Source organism: Megascapheus bottae, chromosome 8 (assembly GCF_031878675.1).
Source record: "Megascapheus bottae isolate mThoBot1 chromosome 8, mThoBot2.hap1, whole genome shotgun sequence".
NCBI lineage: Eukaryota > Metazoa > Chordata > Mammalia > Rodentia > Geomyidae > Megascapheus > Megascapheus bottae.
Genome location: NC_143516.1, coordinates 43866516 through 43893010, shown reverse-complemented (window position 1 = coordinate 43893010; position 26495 = coordinate 43866516). Strand labels below are relative to the sequence as shown.

Sequence of the window (26495 nt, the reverse complement as noted above, 5' to 3'; positions counted from 1 at the left end):
TTCTAAATCTTTCTATTTCCTTAGGGATGGCACTTATCATTCTTCCTAACAAATATAGAAAATTCTATTGTTTATTTACCACTCTTTCTTGATCCATTTGTCCATTGAGGGGTATCTTGACTGATTCCTACAGGTTTTGCTAGTTATTTTGGAAGTATTATCCAGAAGACTTTTCTGTTGAAAATGAATTTGATCTTCCACTCTGGTCTTGCTTGTTCTCTTGAGTAGCCAGTGTTATAGGGATGAATCACCTATGGTTGTACATACTTTTGGTTCAGATGATTTTATCTGGGGTTTGAATTGAGGGATTTATACATGCTAGTCCCTAATCCTTGATCATATGCCCAACACCATTTCATTCTATTTTCTGGTGAGAAAAGGTCACTTTTGTCTAGGCCTTCTTGGACTACATTCTTCTTATTTTGCTTCCTGTCATAGCTAGGGTGGCAGACACATGTACCATGTTCACTCTTTTTTCTTGAATCACACAGACATCTTACCTGGTCTGGCTTTATCTGTTAATCCTCTGGAACTTGGCATCTTCAGTAGTTACAATTATAGAAGCAAGCCACCACTTCCAGTCTAGGCTTCTGATAAAATATTTAAAAGGATTTGAGTACAGAACAAAAACGGTATCCTTTTTTTTTCTTTCAAAACTAGTTTCGTGAGTTTTGGCACGGGCATAAATTAAATAATTCTTATAACATTTGTATCTCAACATAACCTTACAGAAACTTGAAAGCCAGACATAGAGCCCTCACTGTGATGACAATTCTCTTAGGATGAACGTCTGTGAAACCAATGGATTAGGGGATGGAAATACATCTTACTTTCTTGGGTACCACACTGTGTAAATTCAAAGACAGGGAAAGGGACATAGGGACAAGACCAGGCAGAGGATCTAAAAAGGAACAACCTATTTCTGAGTGGAGAAAAAATATAACACTAGTAGTAATTACTGTTATATATGGTAGTGGCATACAATGGGAAAATACTATTATTTCTAAGTAAAAATTGAAATTGAAAGGACTTGGGGGCATCAAAAGATGCAAGAGAAATTTTCTTCCCCTGTAAGTAAATATAATAAACATGAAAAATAGTGCATCGAGTCAGGCACAGTAGCTCACACCTGTAATCTTAGCTACTCAGGAGACTGAGATTGGAGGATTGAGGTTCAAAGCCAGCCTGGGCATTACAAAGCTGAGAGACTCATTTCCAATTAATGACTAGAACATAGGAAGTGGGGCAGTGGCTCAAGTTTAGGGTGGTAGCCTTGAGCTGAAGAGCTCAGGGACAACGCCAAGGCCAGAGATAGAGCCTCATGATCTGCCCCCCAAAAAAGAAAAATAGTGCATCGAAAGTCTCTAGAGCATGATTCTTATAATTAAAGGATGTTTTAATTTAATCATTTGTGTAATCACCTATAGAGTCACTTTTCAGATAATAAATTTATGATCTTGTACACTATAAATAAATTTTGCTTTTGCTTTATTTTGTCCATTAATGGATTGATAGAAGTCTTTAGTCTTTCTATTATGTTAAGCAAATTTGCAACATGTATATAAGTATAATATATATAAAATTACTATATATATATATATATATATATATATATATGATACTGCTCAGGATTCGTTGATCAAGAAATGAAACCCAGCTATGTTTCCCCAAAGTGAAAAAATACAGGTTTGGAAAATAATGTTGTATGAGTTTTAGAAGATATATTGATGGGAAAAAGTCACCGAATTTTTTTTCTTGCCATTATAGGGACTTAAGCTCAGGGCCTTAGCCCTGATCATGTTCTTTTCTCAAGGCTAGCACTCTACCACTTGAGCTACAGTGCCACTTCTATGTATGTGGTACAAAGGAATCAAACCCAGGGCTTGGCACACGTCAGGCAAGCATTCTACCAGTAGGGCATACTCCTGACCTATCTCATTTCTTAATTACTTAATTAGCTTCTACTGGGGTTTGAACTCAAAGCCTAGAGCTCTTGCATGAATTTTTACTCTCCCATTGGCACCATGCCACCTGAGTCACACTGGCAATCCAGTGTTTTCTGGATTAATTGGACCTAGAGTCCAGAGGACTTTTCTTCCTAGTAGTGACTTCCAATCTTAATCCTCAGATCTTATCTTCCTAAGGAGGTCATATTCTAAAGGTGAACTTCAGGCTTCCAGCTTCATTGCTTATTTTTTATAATTGATCACACTATACAGAAATCTATTGTTGAAAAGAAACTGTTATGAGTATGGATGAGAAATTGCCATTTTAGGGAAGATTGATTTTGACATGTTTCATTAAGGTAATTATCAATAAATTGTGTATAGCTGGGTTAAAATTTAGAACAAATTATGTTCCTGCATGTGTGGTGCATTCTGAAAGGAAGTCACTTAAAACTGATAAAAGGAGGGAGAGAAGGAAGGGGATGAAAAATAGGACAAAAGAGAAGAGAGCAGCAGAGGGAATGGAATGAAAGAAAATGGAATGGAGGGAAGGAACTAAAGGGAAGACAAAGGCAGAGGGTGACAAAAATAGTAAAAAGGAAAAAAGACAAAGTGGTAGAAATGCAAGAGTAGAAGGATTAAGAGAAAGAAGAGGCAAGGGAGGACAGAAACAAGAAATAAGGAAGGTAAGTAAAGGGAAAATGGGAATGAAGGGGGAGAAGGAAGGGAATAAGAAGGGAAGGAGGGTAAGAAAAAAAGAGAAAGGGGAAGGAAAAAGGGAGAGTGGAAGGAGGTCAGGAAGAAAGAAAGAAAAGAATGAGGAAAGGTTCATTTTATGCTTCAAATCTTGACACATGAAAACACTTGTCTATTAAATATGCATGTCTTCTTTCCTCCCTTATTTCTTTCTCCCTTCCTTCCTTTTTTGTTTCATTTTTTTCTTCTATTCTCCCTTCCTTTCTCCCTCCCTTATTTCCCTTACCTCTCTCTGACTCCCTCATCTTTCTTTGAAAATTAGAACACTTTCTACCTTGCAGATGGGATTTGTTATCTTCCAAAAAATGGTAATTAGAAAAATAATAGTTCACTTCTGTGTATATAGCATATGTTTAAATAATCAAATTCTCAGAATAGAAACGTTATAAAAACTAAAGGTAGAGATTACATAATGAAGACACTATAGCTAAATTCTGCTTATTTGTGATTGTTTTTTTCAAATTTCATATTTGCTTACATTTAAAATGTACAGATTTTTCAAACCAATATTTCCTATGATGTCCCTAATAAAGAAAATATGCAAAACCTCTATTATTTTAAGACAGTTGAAACTGTAGTGCACCCCTATTTATTCTGGACATTGCATCTTTCCATATACCCACGTACCTTTCTTCATTTACAAAAGTTTTCTGCTCTCAGAATATTTGAGGTTCCACATGAGTTGCTTTCATGTTATAATAGACATATTGATAATTTCCTCAGTTATTTCCTGTTCACCTTTTTCTTAAGCTTACAGTATAAGCCTTTAGCATCCCTACATTTACCTTTACTACTGGCAGTTCCTTGCTTTCTGGCTTATAGAACTGGAATATAGAAAAGTTCTATCTCCCTAACTAACTAATGACTGATCATTTCATTAAGGGTAAGTGGATGGCTACTCATGCCCCAAGGAGAATGAAAGACATCTTTGCTTTTTAATCTCAGATGTCCTTGAACTTTCTCAATCTGATGAAATTACAGCCCATATTTGAATTCTGATAGAATCCATGTAGGAACAGGAATTCTTTCCTGTGTGCAACACATCCTATTTTCTATAGAAGACATAATGATTCATTGTTCAAACACCTTTCCTTAAAAACAAAACAAAATAAAAAACTTGAACTAAATAAACGACAGAAAACTAAGTAGAACTTTAGCGATTTTCTGCCATTCACCACTTCATTGTTAAAAACTCAAAATGATGCATAGTAATTTTATGTGTTGTTAACGCAAATGTGGATTACAAACTACAATGTCTAGGAAAGTGTCTTGAGATTTTCTAGCAATAGAATATTTTAATATCACTGGAAATAAGAAACTCAGGTGACAAAAAATAAGAGATGTTCATCACTTGCCGAGAAGTGAATCTTTTTGTAGGCTGTTTGGTGCGTGAAAACATAGTGAGAATGTTTTATTTAAAGACATTAACATAAGCATCCCAATACAGTTGAATGATTATTGCAATTGACAATAATATATTATTCTTTCAGTATTGGTCAGGATGTGGAAAGAGCCTATTATGCAATGAAAAAAACACCATAATCTTTCTTACAATTGTATTTATACACATACACAAAAAACCTTTTTCTGTTAGACAGATGCAATCATCTTTCCAAATATTCTCAATACTCGGTTTATTTCAGAAACTGCGATTCTAACTGTAAAACCAAAACTGATAAACTAGTTATATGAACAATTGAATATTGATAAAAGCAGTAGTAATAACAGTTCTTTTGAACTGGATACCAGTGGCTCACACCTTTAGTCTTAGCTACTAAGGGAGGTTGAAGTCTGGAGGATACATGTTTTAAGCTCACTTGGGAAACAAGGTTGAATTTTTGGTTCCCAAATAACTAGCAAACATCAGGACCAGATTAGAGGGTCAAGAAGTAGAGTACCAGCTGAACAAGCAAGCTGAAATGAACATGAGGCTATGAATTCAAGGTCAAAACATTAAAGAATGCTTATTTCAGAATAAGGCTTACTTTAGTGACATCACATCTGACCTAATGCATCTAGTGAATTGTATTATTAACTCAGTAACTGTAGATTGCTGACTTAAAAAAGAACAAAAACAAACAAACCTAGCCCTAATTGATTGTGTTACTACATCAGAAAGACCCAAATCATAAGACTGTTGTTTAAACTTTAAGATAAGAATGCTATTAATTAGATACAATATTCCTCTCATTATGCAAGGAAGTCAAAGAAATTGGTAGATAGATGGATGGGTAGATGGATGGATAGATGGTTAGATGGATTTGGTGGTTGAATAGACCCATGTATTGATATATTTTATTCCAAAGAAATATTCTTGTAATCGGGGCCAGGAGTTTGGCCTAGTGGTAGAGTGCTTGCCTAGCATGCATGAAGACCCGGGTTCGGTTCCTTGGTACCATATACTTAGAAAAAGCCGGAAGTGGTGCTGAGGCTCAAGTGGTAGAGCTCAAGCCTTGAGAAAAATCCAAGGACAGTGCTCAGGCCCTGAGCTCAAGCCCAGGACTGGCATGGGATATGCAAATGAATGTTAAGACTGCAGACTCACCTCTCCTTCCTCCACATGTGCCCCATCCCAGTGTACCTCTGTTCCATTTTCATGTGTAAATTAAGTATGTTGGCCATATTCCCATCCTTCATCCTCTCCGTTGGCTCTCCTTTATGCCTCCATTAAACTCTCTCCTCTAACCAGGGAATTCTGTTTTCCTTGAAATAGTTAACCTACCTTCTCCTTTTATAGGTTCTCCATATCGAGACAAAATCACCATAGCAATCCTTCAGCTGCAGGAGGAAGGCAAGCTGCACATGATGAAGGAGAAGTGGTGGAGAGGCAACGGTTGTCCAGAGGAGGAAAGCAAGGAGGCCAGTGCCCTGGGGGTGCAGAATATTGGCGGAATCTTCATTGTTCTGGCAGCCGGCTTGGTGCTCTCAGTTTTTGTGGCAGTGGGAGAGTTTTTATACAAATCCAAAAAAAACGCTCAGTTAGAAAAGGTAAATATAACTTTCTTGCAATTCAAAAGACTTATTTTTGTTATGATAAAACACAAATGAAATGATAGGAAGTTTTTCTGGTGGTTACCTTTCAAACCAAGTGGAATGCTTAGAAGTACGGCTCTTAATGTCTCCTGTCATTCATCACACAACAAAAATTATATTTTTTGTGAAATATAATGTATTTCAAAAAAGGCCACATGATCATCCTCATGATTTTAAAATAAATTCAATTGCAGCCATTTTCAGGATGAATGGCTATTTCCATTTCATTGAAGACTGAATAAGGAGAATGGTGGCTGAATTTCATTGCAGTTAGTTTACCAGATTGGGGGTAATTTATGGGGAAGCAAAAATTAGGAGAGATTGGAAATAAAAATCAAACAGAACAGATATAAAAGATGTAAAGATGCAGTTACTTAACTGTTTAAAACAAGAGAGTAATTGAATATGTCATTTGAACATAATAGTCTAATATATTTGTGGTTAAAAATCTTAGCTTGAATTTTAGAAATAATTATCAATTTTTCCATGATAATGAATGTATGAAAAGACATTGTTTCTTTTATGCCACTTAATAGTATTCTTAGGTAGTCTTTTGTTTCCTTATTCCAGAGTCTTTATGTTGAAAAAATGTTGAAACTTAGAATATTCTTTGTATTTTAATGCCCTTAACCATTTGTATAAATGCTTTTGTATACTATTCTTGTAAAGTTTGTGACTTGACTTGAAATTTATATTTCTAGTTCTACAATTTCCTCATTGCTATAAATACGAGGAAAACCAAAAATTACTTTTCTCTGAGAATATATGTTATGATTTGTATGTAAATTTATAGCACTAGTATAAATTAGTACTTTGAACTCTTCCAGCACTTTATCAGTTTATTTGAATGTAAACAGCTCTTTTGTTTTAATGGAAACTGTCTTAATTTTATAACCTATAAGAGTAAGATTATACTCTCTTTAATGCCTGAAAGGTGTATTAAATTTTATTGGTAAATACAAAGTCCAAAAAAGGTAGCATTTAAAAAGTAATATCAAATACTAGTAAAAAGAAAATATTGTGCTGCAATTCTTTGAATTACTTGATCTTCTAAACTATGTTGGAAAACATAGTTGAAAAATGTCTTCCTTTTCATTGAAAAAATGAATAGTAACCCTTCTTGAAATCAGAAATTTAATTACAGAATCATTTTAATTTTATTATGGTACTTGACATGTATAAATAATGAAATATCTGTAAATATTTCAAAATATTTATTATAGAAATGAATATTTTAATAACCCCTATTATCTATTCTTAAACATTTTTAAATTTTGAAGACTTCAGAATATCACACAATTTATTTTCCTAGTATATTAACACTGGCTGCTCATGCCAAACATTTGTTGGACTTGTGGCTACTTACTTTACTATGGACATTTCTTGTGTTATCATTTCATTTATAATGTCAAAATTATCTTTGATATTAAATTCAAAGACTAAGAGAAAAATATTATCTCACCAACTACCACTTTACTACAATTTACCAATAAGTGTAATATTTGATTATTTAATGCTCAAATACAAAATTTATAGAAAGAAATTGGCTTTTTTCTAGTGGAATCTCCAATAATCCATATGTAATGTTTTTCATAAGTTATATCTTAATAGTAAAATAAACAAATTCACCCTGACAATATGTGGTATTCAATTGTCCTTATCTCAAGGTGTCTTGTTTATTTGGTTAATGTAGTTTGTGTCCTAATACATTTTCCTTAAACTATCCTTTGTAAAACATAAAGAAAGGGCATGATAATTTAATTTTGAAACTGTTTACCTCATTGTTATTCAATATAACCAACTTAGTTGAGTTTTTCAAAGACTGCTTGAAGTTCTACAGATCTATAGGACCTTCTATAGATTGCTAAAAAAGAGTTAGTGTATTTTTAAGCCAATACAGATGAGGTTTTTGATACTGAAGAGAAAGAATACTTGTATTGATATTAACTATTTTAGCATTCTCCTGAATGCTTTCACAAAACCTCTTGGTAGCTGCCCTAATGACTTCCAAAATCTCCACTTTTGCACGAGACCTTGGAGAACATGCTCCTGTGCACTTATACTTTTGTCTTTATCCTCTTTCTTAACTAGGACAAAGTACTGTCTATTTCCCAAACTAAGGCTCTCACTTTGGCTGGAGCAAGGCTTTCCCCTTTCCCTATCTTGAAATGTTACCCTTAATTTAAATAAACATTCAAAACTGGGCACTAGGAAATGGAAATCTGGCTCAAAGTGGCGAGAGGTATCAATGGCAGCACCAAGCCTCAAATTCAAGGCCCTTGCCTGTTAAAAACAAACAAGCACAAGTAAATAAAGCTGGGCATTCAATTTCCCAGAAGGATTCCCCAATGGATAGATGTGCTGAGCACAGTGTATTTTTTTTTTACAAGACTGAATAGTGATTTGATATTTTTTTTTACCTCTCCCTTTCTCTTTCTTTCTGTTTGCCTAAGTTCCTCTCAGGTTTTAATTCTCATTTAATGTATTCTTGTATCATCATGAAGGATGGGAAGTGTACGTTTCTTAGGAAAGTTCATTTTCATCATTACACACAGATAACTCTTCCCTATGAATCCTAAGTATATCATCATAATTTCTCAGCACATAATTGAATTAATATTTGAAATCTGATTAGAAGCATCTTTACCCTAATAAATTGTTATATTTTGTTCCTTTTAGACCAAGTTCTTAGTGGTTTTTGTTGTTTGGTTTTTCTATGTTTAGGAAATCTCTCTGTCTCACTACCCTCATATCTTTTATTGTCATGATTGATTTTTGACTCAATTCTCAATTTTTCATAAGAATTCTCCTAAACTGGTTAATGTAGCTATTTAACAACCTATTAGACTTATTAAAATTGAACATGACATATATTTACTTTTATTATTAAATTTGTATGAGTACAAACAGAAGTCTCCAACTTATTTACATTTATTAGACTCTTTCTTGAACCTCTTCTGTTTTAGAAATGATGAAAACCCTTGTGAAATTACACAACAAAATTTATTAAAAGCCACAGCCACAATGAATTGCTTCATGTATTCAATTTTAAGTAAGAATATATTATTAAATATTCCAGCCTTAGATTGCTATATTATATTTTCTCTTATTTTTCTTCTCTGGCTTATATTATTTTAATAATGTTTATCATTTTTATTTTTGAAAAAACAATTTAAATCTAGATATACTGCCAGATACAATATGTATACTATATATATTATAGTTAAGTATGAATTTCACAAAATGAACTGATAAGTATATATGACACAACCCTAAAGTCCTAACTACTTAGAAATTAGAGAATTAGTTCTACAGCATCCTGAACAGACAAATATATGAGATTTACCTCTAGCTAACTATGTAGAAGATGGAAGTAGAAGTTGGCACAAGTGGGAGAATATTAGTTGTGAGCAAAATAGCCACGTAAGAGCACAAGTTAGTGAATTAAAGCCCTAATGTATTTCAGTATTAAGACATCCCTAGTGATAGCATTGATGATGATAAAATATCACAATGAGTATAATTATTCAACTATGAATATAAAATGTCCTTTTTAGCATTTATACTATAAAATATTAATAGGAATTTATAGTTCTTGGTAACATAGTCTTCTTCATATCTCCAAGTTGTTTGATAAATAAGCCTATTATAACAATTTATGATTTTAAAAGGAAAATCTAAAAATGAAATCACAAAATAAAGTAGACATTTTAAAAATATTAAGTCTTTTATAAGATAATCACAATTTGCTCTTATTTTCTAAAATAATGGCTTTTTATGCAAATATTAATACATCTAAGATCTTGTAGCTCTTGTTCAAACTTTTGAGATAGTATTTTTTTCTGACACTTTAGTGTGACCATTTAGAAAGGTATTATCATAAAAAATTTTTTCTTGTGTAGATATATCTGAAAAATTACCAATCCCTAAATATCTTTTATACTTGATTTTCTTCTGGGTTTCCCTCTAATTCTTTGAATATATTACTACTTAAGGTATAAATAGCATTGAGATTTAGGCACATAAATTTGTTGGAAAGGTCTTGTTTACTCTTTATGTACTTATCGATACCTCAAACAAAATTTTACATGTAGAATCTTGGCTTTATAAAATAATTAGAATACTTGAATTTTTAAAATAAAATTACATCATGATTGTGGTTTGTTAATTTGCATTTAAATGATTTATTAATTACAGAATGTCCTCACTTAAAAGATATCCATTATTCTATCTTTCACTTTTGAGTAAGGGTAGTAAAAAGTTTAGTTTTATATATTTTATCAGGGTTACATACATAATATTTTCTTCCTTCTGTAATAGAAAATGAATTTCCCTGTTCAAATTATGTACCTTAGATGGCTTGACCATGACTTATTGAGTTTTTTAGAAAAATTAAATGATAATAAGAGTTTTTCATTTTATAAAGTGTATCTATACATTTTATTTAGTATATGCACAATTGTCAATATGTCAGAGATAAATTGTTTAGATATTCAAGTTGTATATTTTAAACACGTATTTGTTCTAAGTTTTCTCTGGGATGGTTAAAGTATGTATTATTACAAGATCTCAGTAGTATGGTGGTTTTCTTTTAAGACCTTGTCTATTTTGGTCTACTTTTGGCCAATTCCCATTGATACACTTTTTTCAAGTTAATCTCTCCTAGGTACTGATAGCGTAGAATAAGATGTTGGAGGACATACATGTTATTTTCATTTATAGGTAACGAACAAATATAGATTTTTTTCAAATTTTTAGAAGTTGACTGTAGATCAGAGCAGTTGAAACACAAATAAAATGAAACAGTACCATCTGGGTAAGTAGAAAATTGGAGTTTTTAGATTAAATTGATAAGATTGGGGAGCCTACTGCTTATCAAGCCACATTTCAAAGCTTCCTGAATCGCATTTCATAGAAAATATATTGTCCTCACGTTCCTATTAAGAAGTTGTTTCACAATGTTTAATTCATTTTAATTGTAGTATTTATCTTAAAAAAGTAAATTGATTCCAGAATGCATGGTAGACAGTGTTCTGAATCATTTGTAATGTTTTATTTTAACATTTATGTCATGTTCCCATTGATGTTTATTTTACAAATTGTAAAGTATTTTTACTGTCCATATATTTCCTTTAATGCAAGAAATTTTAACTGTATTTTTTCTTTCAATGGTCAAAAGCTTTTAGCTGGTTTATAGTGAAGAAAATTTAGCTACAAAAATGAATCCTCATTTATTACTTAATAGTTATAAATAAACTTTGAACAAATGGTCAGTTTTGTATTATATGTATGTCATAGTCCTTGAGAACAAAGCATCATTCAGTTTCTATAAATAACGTGCATATAATGGTGAGACAGGCAATGTTAAAAATGTACCTTTATGTGTATTTTCATAAAATACATCAACATGAGATATGTCTTTTCATTTTATTCACTTTCTTCCAAGTCATCTAGAGGATTTTTATGTCTCTGTCTGTACTATTTTTATTCCTATAACAAACAGTTTGAAACTAAAGTTGTACTTTGACAAATAACCATTTTGCTAAGTTTTATAAATGACTTTAAAGATTTTAGAAATGTAATACCTCATTAAGTACAAAACATCTTAGGGAGCCATGAAATGCTATTATCTACATTATGCAGATGAGGAGTATCTTAGAGACAAAGCTTGATACCCAAAGTCAAAGATACTCAGTCCAATACTGTTCAAACGATACCACAGAAAATGTACTTTGAATATAGAACATTTTTCTTGATTTTTTCTCAAGCTCTATTGATGAAATACACAGATTAACAATTAGAAAAATGTGGTATTGTCTATATCACTTATCAAATTATTCAGAAGGCATTTATGTTCTTGCAATCATGTCTCAATTTACCATGTTTAAACTTATTTGCCTTTTACTTTTTAAGAAAAATAATCAAATAATTAGAGTCATGAACCAGACTTTGAACACTAGCTGCCAGGCTTTAGCTGGATTAACCATTTTGTTTTATCTTTTAAATTATATTTTCATTACCATTAAGTGGTTATACAAAGGTGCTACCATTTAATAAATCCATTCAGAAATTCAGTGCATCTTGTTTGATATCACCCCTTCCATCATCATCCCCCTGCCCCTGTAAATTAACTTCTTTTTATATAGTATTTTAAGAAATAAGTTATGAAATCTTGCTATTTTAGACAACATGGATAGGATTAGATATTATCATGTTGAGAAAAACCGAGAAAATTAACCTCCATGGCTTCACTTACATGTGGAATCTACGAGTTCATCTCATAGACATTGAGAATAGAATTTGTTAGCAGTAGCTGTAGAGAGGGTGAAGGGGAGGAATGAGATCAGGCTGACTAATGTGTACTATTCTACACTTACAAAGGCAGCGAAAGCTCTGGTGTGCTATTGCCGAATGGGGAAACTACTGATACTGATAATATATTCCATATGAGAACAAGCTGGAAGTGTGTGTTTGAATATATTCTCTGTAAAGAAATAATAAAGGGAGAGAGAGGTATTAGACAGCATCATATATGTATATATACAGGTGCTATTGCCCCTAGGAACGTGTGCACTATTTATATGATACATGAGCTGGGGATCTTAAACTTTCAAAGTTCAGATAATCAAGATAAGTCAAATTTTTTTCAAGCAACTCAGCATAAAAGGCATCTGTTATATTTATATAATTTCTGTCATCCTTAAAGACAAGACCCTCTAACTACTTTATCTTATTGGAAGAGAGCTTGTTTAGAAAGAAATAAGCATTCGTTTTTTAGATGCTTTAGAAAGGTGACTCATTTGGCTATCAACAAAAATGTGATTATAGACATTGCTTTTTAAGGTGTATTTTACTTTTCCAGTGACTAAAATGGTGATAGAGCTTGTCAGACCTCACATAGTGACTTTTGTTGTTAAAATAGAGGAAGTGTAAATGTACCCAATGTTGCTCCATTTTTTTCTCTTTCTCATGGTGTTTGGAAAATGCATTATGAAAATGCTGATTAACTTACCTTCAAGTTTGTACTTTGTTTAATTCTTTAGCATATTTGATGATTCTTTTCATCATTATTTCACTGAAATTTCACAATTTCTCCTGTGTGCTTTTTAAGTTAGTATGAGGAAAAATTTTAATTTAAGGACAGACTCCAGTTGAAAAAATCCTTTTTGAGACCTGGATCAAAGCAGACTCCAGTACGATCACATTTGTAGGATGAGAGTTAAGATAAGTCTTTGTTCCTGTCCCAGCTCTGATATCAGTTATGTGCCTAGCCTTCAATTTGTAACTTTACTCCTTATGTTTTAGTTACTGTTTCTGTAAAATTGTAGTGATTAAGCAACAGGATTGCTAAAGAAAACCTCTCCCCATAAAGTTTCTTCTGACTGCTAGCTATGAAGCTTATTTGAATGCTAACATTTTCAAAATCAAAGCTGGAACCAAAGTGAATATCATGATCAAAGTTGCCACATAGTTTTGAACAAGAGTATTTTAACCAGCCAGTTTACTTTCCTTTTCTTTTTTTTGTTGTTGTTTTTGTCTGTCTTAGGTCTTGAATTTATGGCTTGGGCACTTTCTCTGAGTTCTTTGGCTAACGGCCTAATGCTTTACCTTTGAGCCACTTCAGTTTTCCAGTGGTTAATTCGAGATAAGAGGCTCAGCATTTTCTTGCCCAGGCTGTGTTTGAACTATGACACTCAGATCTCATCCTCCTGAGTACCTAGGGTTATAGGTGTGAGCCCAAGAGACAGGCTAACCAGGCATCATTTTTATCACATAGCTTCAGTGTATGTATCCTGTAGCTTTAAATCAGCTCTGACTTGTGCTGTATGGCATTAGGTGTTTGATATTGTTTTAAAGGTTGCCAATTAAAGATACTTAAATCAGCACATTACATGGAATTATTGTTTTCCTTATTTACTATAACTTATGGACATAAGTATTTAATATTATATCTTATACATGTTTTATTCCATTTTATCTAGTATGGCTATTATTTATTTAATGAGATCTAACTTTCTCCAGCTAACTGCATTTACCATTTTGTCTTTCCTTGTTCTCATCTGATTCATGATTCAAGAACAAATTGGCCAATAGAAACAGAATGTAACTGGAGGTGTTAAACAATGGACTGCCCATATGTACTGATAATTGGCTAAGAAACTGTTGAAAAGATAAATACAAAACTGAAATATGTTGTTTGATATATGCTGGTGGATATTAGAGCATTGACCAACAATCTATCATAGAAAAGCAGCTCAAAGCAGTTTCTACAGAGATTCAGTAAGAACTGCATATAAACATTATTGGGAATTATTCTGAGTAAAAACTGGAGTATTGTTATAGCATAGCAAGACACACAAAAGAGACCTCTATTCATAAAAACAAAAGTGTATCAATGTACATTTAATAGTAACATATTTTATGATTCGGGGGACAAATTAATACATTTATTCAACATAGAGATGGCCTGAAGGTTAAAGAAAGCAAACATTACCTTTTCATTAACTGATGGTTCAAAAAAACTAAAGTTGAAATATGTCAGTTTTCATGGTGAAGCATATTTCCAACTATATTGCCAATATATAATATACCTGTGCTTCTCCAAATGATATCACATTATATATTCAAATGTATGTCTAAATTAGTAAGTTAAACTATTAAGAATCAATATTTGTGCAACACCAACAATGACAATTGTGAAAATATTTATCTGTGAACTAGATATGTGTGTTTTATTAGCTTCTATATGCCAAAGGACTTTTTTTAAAAAAACTAATGTCATTATTATAAAATTCTTACTTTCATATTTCCAGGCCTTTGTTATTTCAAGAATTAGGGATATGCTAATACAAGTTGCTTCATTCAGTATAGCAAAATATGGAGAGTTTTACTTATTTAATGCGATTATATATGCTAATGGCTCAAAGATGTAAATTTTCATTTTCAGGAATCTTCTATTTGGTTAGTGCCACCATACCATCCAGACACTGTTTAGTAAACTTTTGAAAGTTACTAAAAGAGGTTTTTAATAATGGTTAGTATCCTTGTGGCTTTCTTTTTTTCTTTCTGTAGTATGTTAACTTAATGTGAAAAACATTTTTACTGTTGTTTTCATTCTTAGGACTAATACTTTTTTATCTGAGGACACACTGTACAGTATCCATTTCTCTCCTCAAAGGAAATATATTTTTAAGGTTTTCTCTCCCTCCCTCTCTCTGTCCCTTTCTCCCTTTCTCCTTTCTTTTTTCCCTCCTCCCTTCCCTTTCTCCTTGCCCCACTCTTCACTGCTTGCTTGTGTCCTTCCTTCCTTCCTTCCTTCTTCCTTCCTTCCTTCTTCCTTCCTTCCTTCCTTCCTTCCTTCCTTCCTACTTTCTTCCCTTCCCTTCCCTTCCCTTCCCTTCCCTCCCTCTTCTTTCCTCCCTCCATCCTTCCCTCTTTCTTTCTGTCTTTCTTTCTTTTTCTTTTTTTCTTTCTTTCTTTTTTTCTTTCTTTTCCTTGTCTTTTATGGTATTTTATTTTCAGGGTAGTATATAGAAGGGTTATAGTTACATTTGTCAGGTAGTGGGTGCATTATTTCTCAAAACTTGATAGCCTTTCTCATATTTTTGTCCCCCTTTCCCTCCCCCACCTCCCACAATCATCTTGTTTTCCCTCTTCCTTTCCCTATTTCAAATAGACAAATAAATGTATATACAATATGCCAAGTAACAAATTCAGCTACAGTAACCATATGACATTAATCATAAGGGGAAATAAAGAAAAGAAATAATTTCATATAGTATATTAAGGATAACAAATACAACAATAACAAATACAACAATAAGCCTCTTGTTTCCCTATTTTGGAGTTCCTTTCATTTAGTCTCATCATGTATGACCATATGTATATAGCTTTTGTTCTTTTCTTCCTTTCTTCCTTTCATTCTTCTGTCCTTCCTCCTTTCTTTTTTTCCTTCCTTCCTCTCTCTCTCTGTTTCTCCCTCTCTCCTTCCTTCTTCTTCTCCTTCTTCCTTCTATTCCTGTTTTCTTATGATAAACTTGTAAAATCCTATTGCATTCACATGAAGGTTTTAAAGACTTATTGACATAGTACAATCAAGTCCTTGAAGTTTCCAAACATTACCAGTAGTACGCAAAACAATTTTGTTAGATAACACCGTCAAAATTTTATTTTAAGATGACAGTAAAATTTTGGTTACATACACTGAGTAAGGACTCTAACACACCTCTATGTGATTTCCATTGTAGATACACAAATCAATATTAAGATAAAGGTAGATAATTTATATTTACATTCTAGAGCTTTAACAGATGGAGAGAGAGAAAGAAAGGGAGGAAGGGAGAATAAGGAGAATGCTTGCATTAGTACATGAGTAAGTAATATTTTATTGTTGTATCTTTAAATCCATTTAATTTACCTTTCAATTCTAAATTCTTACTCAAATCTAAAGATCATCAAAGTCTTATGTTGGATTTTAATTATTCTCTACATAACAAATATACCACATAATTTTTAATAACTCAAAACTGTTTATTGGCCGACATTACATGAAAAATAAAAAAGTACTGGCAAAATTTAGCTTTTTCAGTTAAAAAGTTAAACGATATTTTGACATTATGCAAATAAAGTTATTGATCTGATTAAAAATTTTGAGTAGTATTTTTATAGAATTGTTTATAAAATATAAAAATTATAAAATGGTAAAGGATTATTAAATTTTAGCTTTAAGATAGTTTGTAATTTTAAATACAATTACCTTAAAAATTTTAAATTAAAAAATAAAATATTCTGGGCTTTGTAGATGGTTTATTTTTTAGTATTACAAATTTTATGTTTTATATATATTCTTAAACATGTATGGTTTTATAGTGAAACAACGCAGGTACTAATCATTTAATATTCTCAATTTACCAGAAATAAATTGTTATTTCATAGCTGGATATTTCTGTACCTTTATAGGATTTTTTTTGCTAAGAAAATTCATTCCTTAGTCTTTCTTTTGTATATAGCAAAAAAAACTCCAACATTTCATTTCAAGATCACACAAAATGTCTGAAAGTTTGAAATTGCAAAGTGAAGATACTGGAATTCTGAATGAATTTGTTTGGATTAATCAGTTATTGCTCGAATAGTTTAAGATCACTCACATCCTTTAACATTTTATGATGTCAATGGTACCAGGTTTTCACCCTATTGTATTATCTAACCGATTTTCTGTTAAATGTTTCAACAGAGAGCCAAGACTAAGTTGCCTCAAGACTATGTATTCCTCCCCCTTTTGGAGTCAGATTTTTCCATTCCTACTGTGTTGTCTTCATCATCATCATCTTCTTCATCATCATTATCATCATGTTCTTAATAAATTCATCTAATAGTAGGTATTAAACAACACAAAACATTGTGACCATATTCTGACCATCAAATGACATATAGATACTTCAATTAAAGTATAATTCATAAATATTAGGAGTGTAAAATTAAACACAGAATACCTAAGGCACAGCAGTGACTCTGTAGTTAATGGACAATTCATGGGCAGCAGTTAATCATCATTCAAGACAATTTCTAATGACTTAATGTTTTTATTAATTCAATAATATTAAAACAAGCACTAATGTTTTACAATACAGCTTGCTATGCTTCTAAACGTGAAAAAAGAATCCCTTTAAGCAACTGGAATCCCCAAAATAATGTTAATAATAATAGAAATATTTGGGTTAAGTGTAGCCATTATTAACTTGATCAATAGTTAAAGAACACATATGTGAATGAAATAGTGGCACGAAAACTTGAAATTTATTCTTTACAATTTAGTGACAGATTGTTACATAGAAAACCCGGAAGCCATCAAGAAAAATATGGAGACAAGTGAAAAATACTGAGGGCATAATCTAAAAGAACTGAGAGTAATGAGCTCAGGGTAAGAGCTTTCAAAATAAGGTAAAACTTGAGTCATATCCTGTGGTAAGGGATGAAGTTGGAGCTATGTGCAAGATACAAGAACACAGCAGGGTTTCAGAGCAAGGATAAGCAAAGGAGAAAAGCTGAGAAGGCTTTGTGAGAGGAAGGACAGAATGACAGCCTGGTAAGGAGAAAGGTAGAAGAGTAGTTCAGAAAAGTCAGAATGGGAGTTAGATAATGGGGGAAACAGATTTGGACTGTTGCTTAAAGAAGAAAACATTATTAGTATTTGACATTAAAAGAAAGTTCATCCTGGTAATAGTGTACCCTTGCAGTTGAAACACACAATAGGAGAAACATCAAGCAAATTGTTTAAAGAACCTAAGAAGATGGATGGGGGGAAGGAGCTGGGTGTCAATGGATCATTCTTGTAATCCTAGCTACTCAGGAAGCTGAGATGTATCACGGTTCAAAGCCAGTCTGGGAAGGAGAGTCTGTGAATCTTATCTCCAATACACTACTCAAAAATGGTGAAAGTGAAGCTGAGGCTCAAGCAGGTGGGTGATGTCCCTGAGCTTCTTTTGCTCAGAGACAGCATCCAGGCCCTGAGTTCAAGTCCCAGAATTGTTCAAAATAAATAAATAAAAGGAAGTTATATCCACACATAAATGTAAAGGTCCAAGAACAGGGTCAAAATCATAAACTTGGGTGTCAGCATGTTATATTGGAGTTGCAGGTGTGAACTGCAAAATTTTATTTACTTTCTTTCTGACTTAGTAGTTGTCCAATATAGAAAATTTTAATTAATTCATAATATTGTTATGAATGCTGCAAAGGATCATGCAATACATTAAATACATAAATACATTTAAATTTCAGTTTTATGTTTTATACATCTATCTATGCAGATTTAGATGTATATGTATCATTAAATTTTTTTTATCTTATATGAATTTGGAATCAGAAACAATAATGTAACAACACCTAAATCAACCAACACCTCTTCCCATCCTTATTTGATTAGATTTACTTCATCATATTCTCAGAGCACTTTTAGAATTGTAGAAATTTCTCATCCATGCACGCTTGTTTGATCACTGTTTACATTTTTGTTCCTTGTATGAAATACTCTAATATAAGAATCAGAGAATCAGCCCATGTGAGCTTCAACTGAGTTTTGTAGTCCGTTCAAGAATCTGATCTATGTGTAACTAACCCACGTGTATCTTAACCACAGGTGGGAAGAAAAACTAAATTTTTTTCTGTACTATATATTATTATTCTGCAATATGAATTAGAAGGAACCCAAGACCCAGATGTTCAGAAGATATAGGAAAATCTATTGCCAGAAATGGGAATGTATATATTATATATAAATATATCTGTATATATTTATATATAATATATAGTATATTATAAATGTATTTTTGTCATGAGATAAATTCTAGCTCTCAAATTGATGACAAAATTAAAATAATATTTGTTTGTTGATGCTTAAAATGTTACAAAATGTCCTATTGTGATTAGATCGTGTTTGTTTCTAATCATCATCCATGTTTTATAGGAATAATCACAAAATATGTAATTAACTACTGGAAAGTTTTCTTTTATATTTTTATGTCTGTGTGAGTGCTGTTTTCATTGTTTTGAAATGTACAAGGAGAAAAATCCAAGTTTAGAGAAAATTTACATATCTTTGCTTAAGAATTGGAAAGCATTATAATGAATTTCTGGTACAGTTATGGGTATATTTGTATTTAAATCATAGGGTAGTATTCTGTCCTATGCCAATTTTACAATAGTGTCATCAGAAAAAATCTAATTCAATTTAAATATGTATGTGTGAATTACATCTTTATGACTGGAGAGGGTTTTTTGTCCCCCATGTGGAAATTTTCTTTAAACTATATTACTTAGCTGGCATGTATCAACTATCATGTGTTCTGTACTTTAAAAATGTAACAATTTGTGATAACCTTTGTAACGAGAGGCTACTTCAAGGCTATTTTGTTGACAAGTATGTTTGTTAAGTATGATTTTGACACTGCTTGGGGGCATTTACAGTCGTTCTGTTTTGTAATGTTCAATTTTTCTGTGTTCTTCTGTAGAGGTCCTTCTGTAGTGCTATGGTAGAAGAGCTGAGGATATCTCTGAAGTGTCAGCGCCGGCTAAAACATAAGCCGCAGGCCCCGGTTATTGTGAAAACAGAAGAAGTTATCAACATGCACACATTTAACGACAGAAGGCTGCCAGGTAAAGAAACCATGGCATGAAGCTGGGAGGCCAAACACCCAAGCACAAACTGTCGTCTTTTTTTTTTTCCAAACAATTTAGCGAGAATGTTTCCTGTGGAAATATGCAACCTGTGCAAAATAAAAATGAGTTACCTCATGCCGCTGTGTCTATGAACTAGAGACTCTGTGATCTGAGCAGTTGCAGTGATCAGACTTGATTTACAAGCATCCTGGATCAACCAAGTTAACACGGGGTTACACTGGTTATCATGGGTTCCTCCCTTCTTCTGAGTGAATGTTACATACGCATTTTTGTGGCTGGTTTCAAATGCAGTCCAGTGAGAAATTACAGGTTCCTTCTGAAGCCCAACTGTTGCCAGGAGATGGAATATCAGTGCCCAATGGGGTAACAAGTTAAGAGTCTTTTAAAAATAAAAAGTACTGGGAATCAGCAGAAATTCTAGTGATAAACAATACAGTTTACTGATAAATAGAGGTGATCGTGTTCCTAGCCGTACCCCACGCTCAGTATAATTATCATCTGACTAGGCAATATGTGTTTATAGGATGTGAAAAACATGTAATGCAAAACACATCTGAATTCCACCACAAGTGGAATATAAAGCCAATTTTCATCAGTTCTTTTTCTTCCTTTTTCTTCCCCTTCCCTCCCCTGATAGTCTGTGTCAATGATTGAGATAGAAATTAACCAAGGCAATAATGTTTTCTTGCTTCTCAAGGCAGGAGATTTCATGTGCAATTCTACCAGATTCATACCCACTTCTCTGTCCCTTATCCCACACTAGAAATTTAAAACAGAAGAAAGAAAAAAATGCAACAGTTGCTTCACTGATTCTAAATTAAAGAGATGGCATTTTGTAATCTCAAATTGTAAAGGAGGGTTCAGTAACTGATGGCTATGTGAATGACTGAAGCTTTTGTTCTAGTATTCAGATACATCAGTCTAAACTTGCTAATCTGTTATACATGAACTTGATAGAGTCTGGGCAGATCTTGGTGATGAGAGAAAGGGAACTTGTCATCTACCGAAAAGTCTGTGCCAAGAACTTTGAAGTGGACTGCGATGATCGGTACAGTCACAATGTTAAATGAACAAAATTCTTGAGCAGTTTTTTTTTCAAAAAAAATGTTCAGGTTTATTTGTGGAAATGCAAGATTTCTATGAAAATAGTTTTTGTATGGAAATTTTTGTAATACTTTTTATCAACAAAATAAGAACCTGTGTTTCTGTCCGGGGTGTTGCTGTGAAGCATGAATGGTAGTGCGTGTGCACCACCAACGTTTGGTGAAAACTATTTTTATCAAGAAAAAAAAAGGAATCATAGAAGAGACATATTTTCAAGTTAGATAATATAAAGGCTAGGTGCACTACCACCACTGCTTACCATCCACACCCCAGGTTTCCATGAGGCTGACAACATGCTGTATTGAACAATTGTGTGTAAAACGGTGAAAAAAAAAGACACAGACCTCTTGACAACATTGTGATAAGAGTTGAGTGCACACAGTTTGCTGTTTGAATCCAATGCACAAAATTTAAAAAAAAATCATTAAAATTATGTCCATTTTACTTTCAGCTTTGACTTGGGTTTTTCTCTTGCATGTGTAGTAAATATCTCTTCTCCTCTTTGCATTCAGGAAAATATCCTGATGCCTTGTGAGTAATCAGCTCCTAGAGTGCACTGCCCAATTTTCTGGAGAAAAGGTAGGTAGGTGATAGATGGATGGATAGATAGATAGGTAGATAGATAGATAGATAGATAGATAGATAGATAGATAGATAGATAGATAGAGTGCCACTCAGAATAAGGCAAACCTGGACTGGGCTATACAAATGTCTTGAAAGTTAGGTATCTAAAATGGGAAAGAAAAGTCATTAAATATTCTAAATTTTCAGTCATAGTCTAACTTATCTGGAGAGTTTGTTGGAATATTCATTCATACATTTGATATTCAACTCCTACTGTAAGAATTACTTGCACATGAATTATTCAATTTAGTTCATCAAAGGAAAAGGAGGATTTAAACTCAATATTAATAATCAATGATGACATTTCGATGTCCACATACTACTGGAAACTTCTTTCTCAAAAATTTGCTTATATTTTATGACCAAAGAAGGGGGAAGAAAACCTGTGAAATATTTATTCTAATTCCAATTATTCATAATCAAATTTTATTTTAGATAAATCACAAAACATTCAAGTCCTCTCAAAATATTTAAAACCATAGTTCAGTAATAATTTTGGCACAGGGTTAATTTATAAATATACAGATTGGGAGCCAGGCACTAGTACCTTGCACCTATCAACCTAGCTACTCAGAAGGCAGAGATCCAAGGATGGCAGCTTCAAGCCTGCCTGTGCAGAAAAGTCCTTGAGAGACTTACGTTCAAATTAACCTGTCAAAAGCCTGAACTGGAGGTATAACTCACATGATAGAGCACTAGTCTTCAGGGGAAAAGAACGAAAGAAAGAAAATACCCAGAGCAAGAAGCTGTGTGTTCAATTGCCAGTAGCAAGACTGAAGAAAGAGGAAAAACAGGAGTAAGGTCCTTTAATGAAAATCAGATAATTAGTAACATAGTAAACATATTTATTTAGGTTTTAGATAACGATAATCCTTTTAGCATTTGAATACCAATTTCATTTCAATTACCTTTAGATTTCAATTATTTATTTATCTTTTGCCAGTCCTGGGACTTGAATTCAGGGTCTGCGCACATTCTTTGCGCTTTCTTAAAGCTAGAGCTTGAGCCAACCCACCAATTCTGAAGTTTTCTATGCATGTGAGACCAAGGAAATGAATCCAGGGTTTCCTGTATTCTAGGCAAGCACTATACCACTACACCATACTGACAGCCTTCTCTATTATTTTTCAGTTCCTAATGGGTAGAAAAATGCATCCTTATTGATAAGAAGTCAGAAAATACATTTCTAGAAAATGTTGATAATTGCTACCTTAATGACTTAAAAATATTTTGTCTTGTCATTCTGAACATAACATAGATGCAAAATACATGTAATATATATAATATTGTTTTAAAATCAAATTCTAGGAAGATATCCATGATTTCTTAGAAAAAGGTATTTATCAACCTATTAGTTGATTATTCATATAGGAGATGGTAAGCATAATTATTAATGAAATCTGAGTTACTTTGATCAATGAAAGAAAAGCAACTAATATACTGGAGTAGCCATATTTCTAAACAGCAATGATCAAATCGTAAGATGAAGATAATCTGCTTCCCTAGCCAATAACTGACCATGTGACTTGAAGCAATTAGTGGAGGCACGTACATCCCAACTACACAATCATGAACCAGATGAAAGGTTCAATTCTAAACTTGGTTTTATTCAACCTTTGCAAATACTTGCTTGTTCTGCTAGATGTAGGAATCCTAAGTTGAAAATCACTTTCTGTTTGCTTCTGCTTTCATCTTGCAAGTTAGCTTTACTCAAGAAGGCTCTTAACTATTATTTGTTCATGTGCTTTATTTGCTTCTATATATTTGCCAATTTTTCTCTCCTTTCATCTTCCTTGGTGTGCATGTGTGTGTGTGTGTGTGTGTGTGTGTGTGTGTGTGTGTGTGTGTGTGTGTGTAAGTGTATGACCAGTCTTGGGCTTAAACTCAGGCTTCTGGTGCTATGCTGAGTTTTTCTCAAGACCAGCACTCCACCACTTTAACCACAGATCCACTTCTGTTTTTAGTAGTTAACTGGAGATAAGAATCTTATGGACTTTCTTTCTTGGGCTAGCTTCTAACAGTAATCCTCGGATCCCAGGCTCCTAGATGTATGAGCCACTGATGCCTGGCTCCTTGTACTTGATTTTTTAAAAAAGAAGAAAAATCAGTACTGTACTACTGTTTTTTATGGTTGAATTGGGAGCAAAATTAGAAAGCTATATAAATATCTTTAATCTTTCATTCTTACCTGGAATTAAAGCTTCTTTTTTGAAAAGCGTAAGAAACAAATATAAACTCTAACTATTCTAAGTTGAATATAGTGAAATAGTAGTTATGTTTACACTTGAATATAATTTCTAAAAAATTTCTAAAAACATATTCACAATTAATACAAATATGACTTTCATAAAATTATTGAGCAAAATGGAGCCAAGAACATTTCTGAAATGAGGAATCTTTCTATTTTAGTATCTGTCAAGCAGTGCTAAATTTGGAAGCCATGTAATTTATACCCTCAGGGCTTACATCTAATTGAAAACACTGTCAGTTCAATTTTTTTACAAAGTTCAAGAAACGTGTTACAATATAGATGAGGAATACTTTCTTATTGAAATATAAAATCTTAAGACTTATCTTCAATATATGGCTTCACATAGTATCATGTTTATATTTATTATGAATCTAATTTGGAAAAGATTTCAAAAAATTTTCTATACCTGTTTACCAAGGATAATAACTGTTTTACTACTTTTCTGGTAGTTCTATAATATTATACTTCCAAAAATTATACTACTTTCAGCTGTCAATATAGTTAACCTTAAGGTTAATTTGTAGTATTTAGTATCTAATCAAATATTATTAACCAATTGAAAATTATAAATTCCATTCACCCTAATCAAAATATTTCAGTTTAAGGGCTCAACAAAAAAACACACTAAACTAATGTTTTACCTATAACAATTAAAAATATTTGTAACATTTACACAACTTCTTGTGTGAGGTCTTTCTGTAGTTCAAGATGGATTCTGTAGCTGCAAGCATCATATCCACCTTTCTACCAGAAGGAAACTTGAAAGAAACAAGCCTAGCTCTTATGAAGATATTTCATACCCATTAATTCCCTTGGTCAGAAATTAGTCACATACTCACCTAGTTGAAGTTTCTGGGAATGGTATCAGACAGCAATGTGCTTGTTACATGTCATAGGCTTTGATAATTAAATAAATGCAGATACAGAAACAAATGTAAATGTCTATGAGATCTGAAACATCTGTTTATTCCAGATTCCCCAAATCTGTTACATTGATGCCTTCCTTTTATTATCAATCTCAGTAGACTTTCTGTCCAAATGTGACTAGCAGATTCTTTCATATTTTAATGTTTTCCCATATCCTCTTCCAGACTGGAAATTTCATTTCTTTCTTTATGGCTATTTCTCTTGAAAGTTAATAGAAGAGATTGCAGTGAGTAGTATCATTGTCTGCATCTTTCATTTAGTTACTTATTTATCTTACATTATTACTTTGATCCAATGACCTTGCTTTGCAATTTTTAAAAAATCAACATGGTCCAGTCAATGTTCAAATTAGTCGTGTGATTATAGACAATGAAGATAATGTTATAATATGGTCCTACTCCAACTCTGTCTTGTCAATTTTTTAATTTTTATTTATCTCAGGGATGCAATAACATGGTGCTCTTATTTTGTGTTTTGCTGTGAATGGATTCTCTGCTATTTCTCCATGCCCTGTAGCTGCATGTATTTAATTGTCTGTGAAATGTCTTTCAAATTTCCGGTTTTTTAATGGTCCCTAGGATTCCAAACATGAAAGAGGCTATCTACATGTTACTTAACTTTTATTTTTTTGTCTTCTCACAATGCTTTAATAATTTTCACTTTCTTTAAAGTATACTTTGATGACAAACATTTTATTATTTTAATATTGTCATTATTAGCAGACTATAAACTTTGAGGGGGCACATTTTATTTTGTTTAAGAAATATTGCCTTTAGTGATAACAGAATTATATTTATCTGTTTACTTTTTCAAAACATTTTAAAGTGTATTGTTGTACCATGAGAAAATGGAGAAGCCAATTCTGAAAGGCTGAATTGGGAATCTATTAAAAGTTGGGCTTCTGCAGAAGAGCTCTTGTTCCAAAGATCCACAGCCTGGCGAATGCAATGAACACTGTCAGAAAACGGAGCCAAGAGAGCCAGAAAAGAAAGAGCAGAAAAAAAACCCCAATGCCAACAAACCAGATCACCTCTAATGGACAGCTGAAGTGGGACACCATAGTGACCAGAGAAGAGACAAGAGACAAGAGACAGGACAAGAATAAGGAGATGTGTGGCATCCTGAATATGAGCTGGTCTGGCCCAAAATATGGTCAGGTCAGGGGGTCAGGGTCACAAGGAACTTCAGAGTTTACAACAAGCAACTTGGATGGCAGGTCTAGTAATCTCCTGCCCAAATCCCTGACCACTCTCTATGAATGCAGACACACCCATCACTTGGGAGGTGGACTTGCCTGCTTCTACCATGAAAACAAGATGGCACCAGTTAAACCCAATAATCTATCATCCACTACATAGCCAACAAGGCTAGGGTTAGATTCAACATCCCTACTTCTGTATTCCTATCCTTAATATCAGTTCCTTGTGAGATGCTGTACCTGGAACATTGTATTTCATATACATTTATTTCTGGGCTCTATGAATTCTTTTTATTACATCATCTTTTACTATACTAATGCTTTATTATCTCAATTGCTATAGCTTTATAATATCTTAACTTGTTTCTGGCATGGAAAAAAACCTATTCCTCATTCATTGTTTCCAGAAATAGATTCATACAAATATGCACACATAAATATTAGAATTTTGATTGAAATAAAATAAAATCATTAGAAA

The 26495-nt window shown here is 32.8% G+C and overlaps 1 protein-coding gene across 3 annotated transcripts in view; it reads left to right on the top strand.

The window, feature by feature from the left end:
- Positions 1-21500, top strand: part of Grik2 (glutamate ionotropic receptor kainate type subunit 2) — a 533349-nt gene extending 511849 nt beyond the window's left edge. For 2 of the 3 annotated variants that reach the window (XM_090338374.1, XM_090338373.1), the window contains exons 16-17: positions 5440-5690; positions 19745-21500. In XM_090338374.1, coding sequence (XP_090194500.1) covers positions 5440-5690; positions 19745-19909 — 416 coding nt within the window. In that variant the 3' untranslated portion in view covers positions 19910-21500. Of the gene's footprint in view, positions 1-5439; positions 5691-14682; positions 14770-19744 lie in introns of all 3 variants that reach the window. The other variant, XM_090338375.1, reaches the window with a different exon arrangement.
- The last annotated feature ends 4995 nt before the right edge of the window (positions 21501-26495 follow it).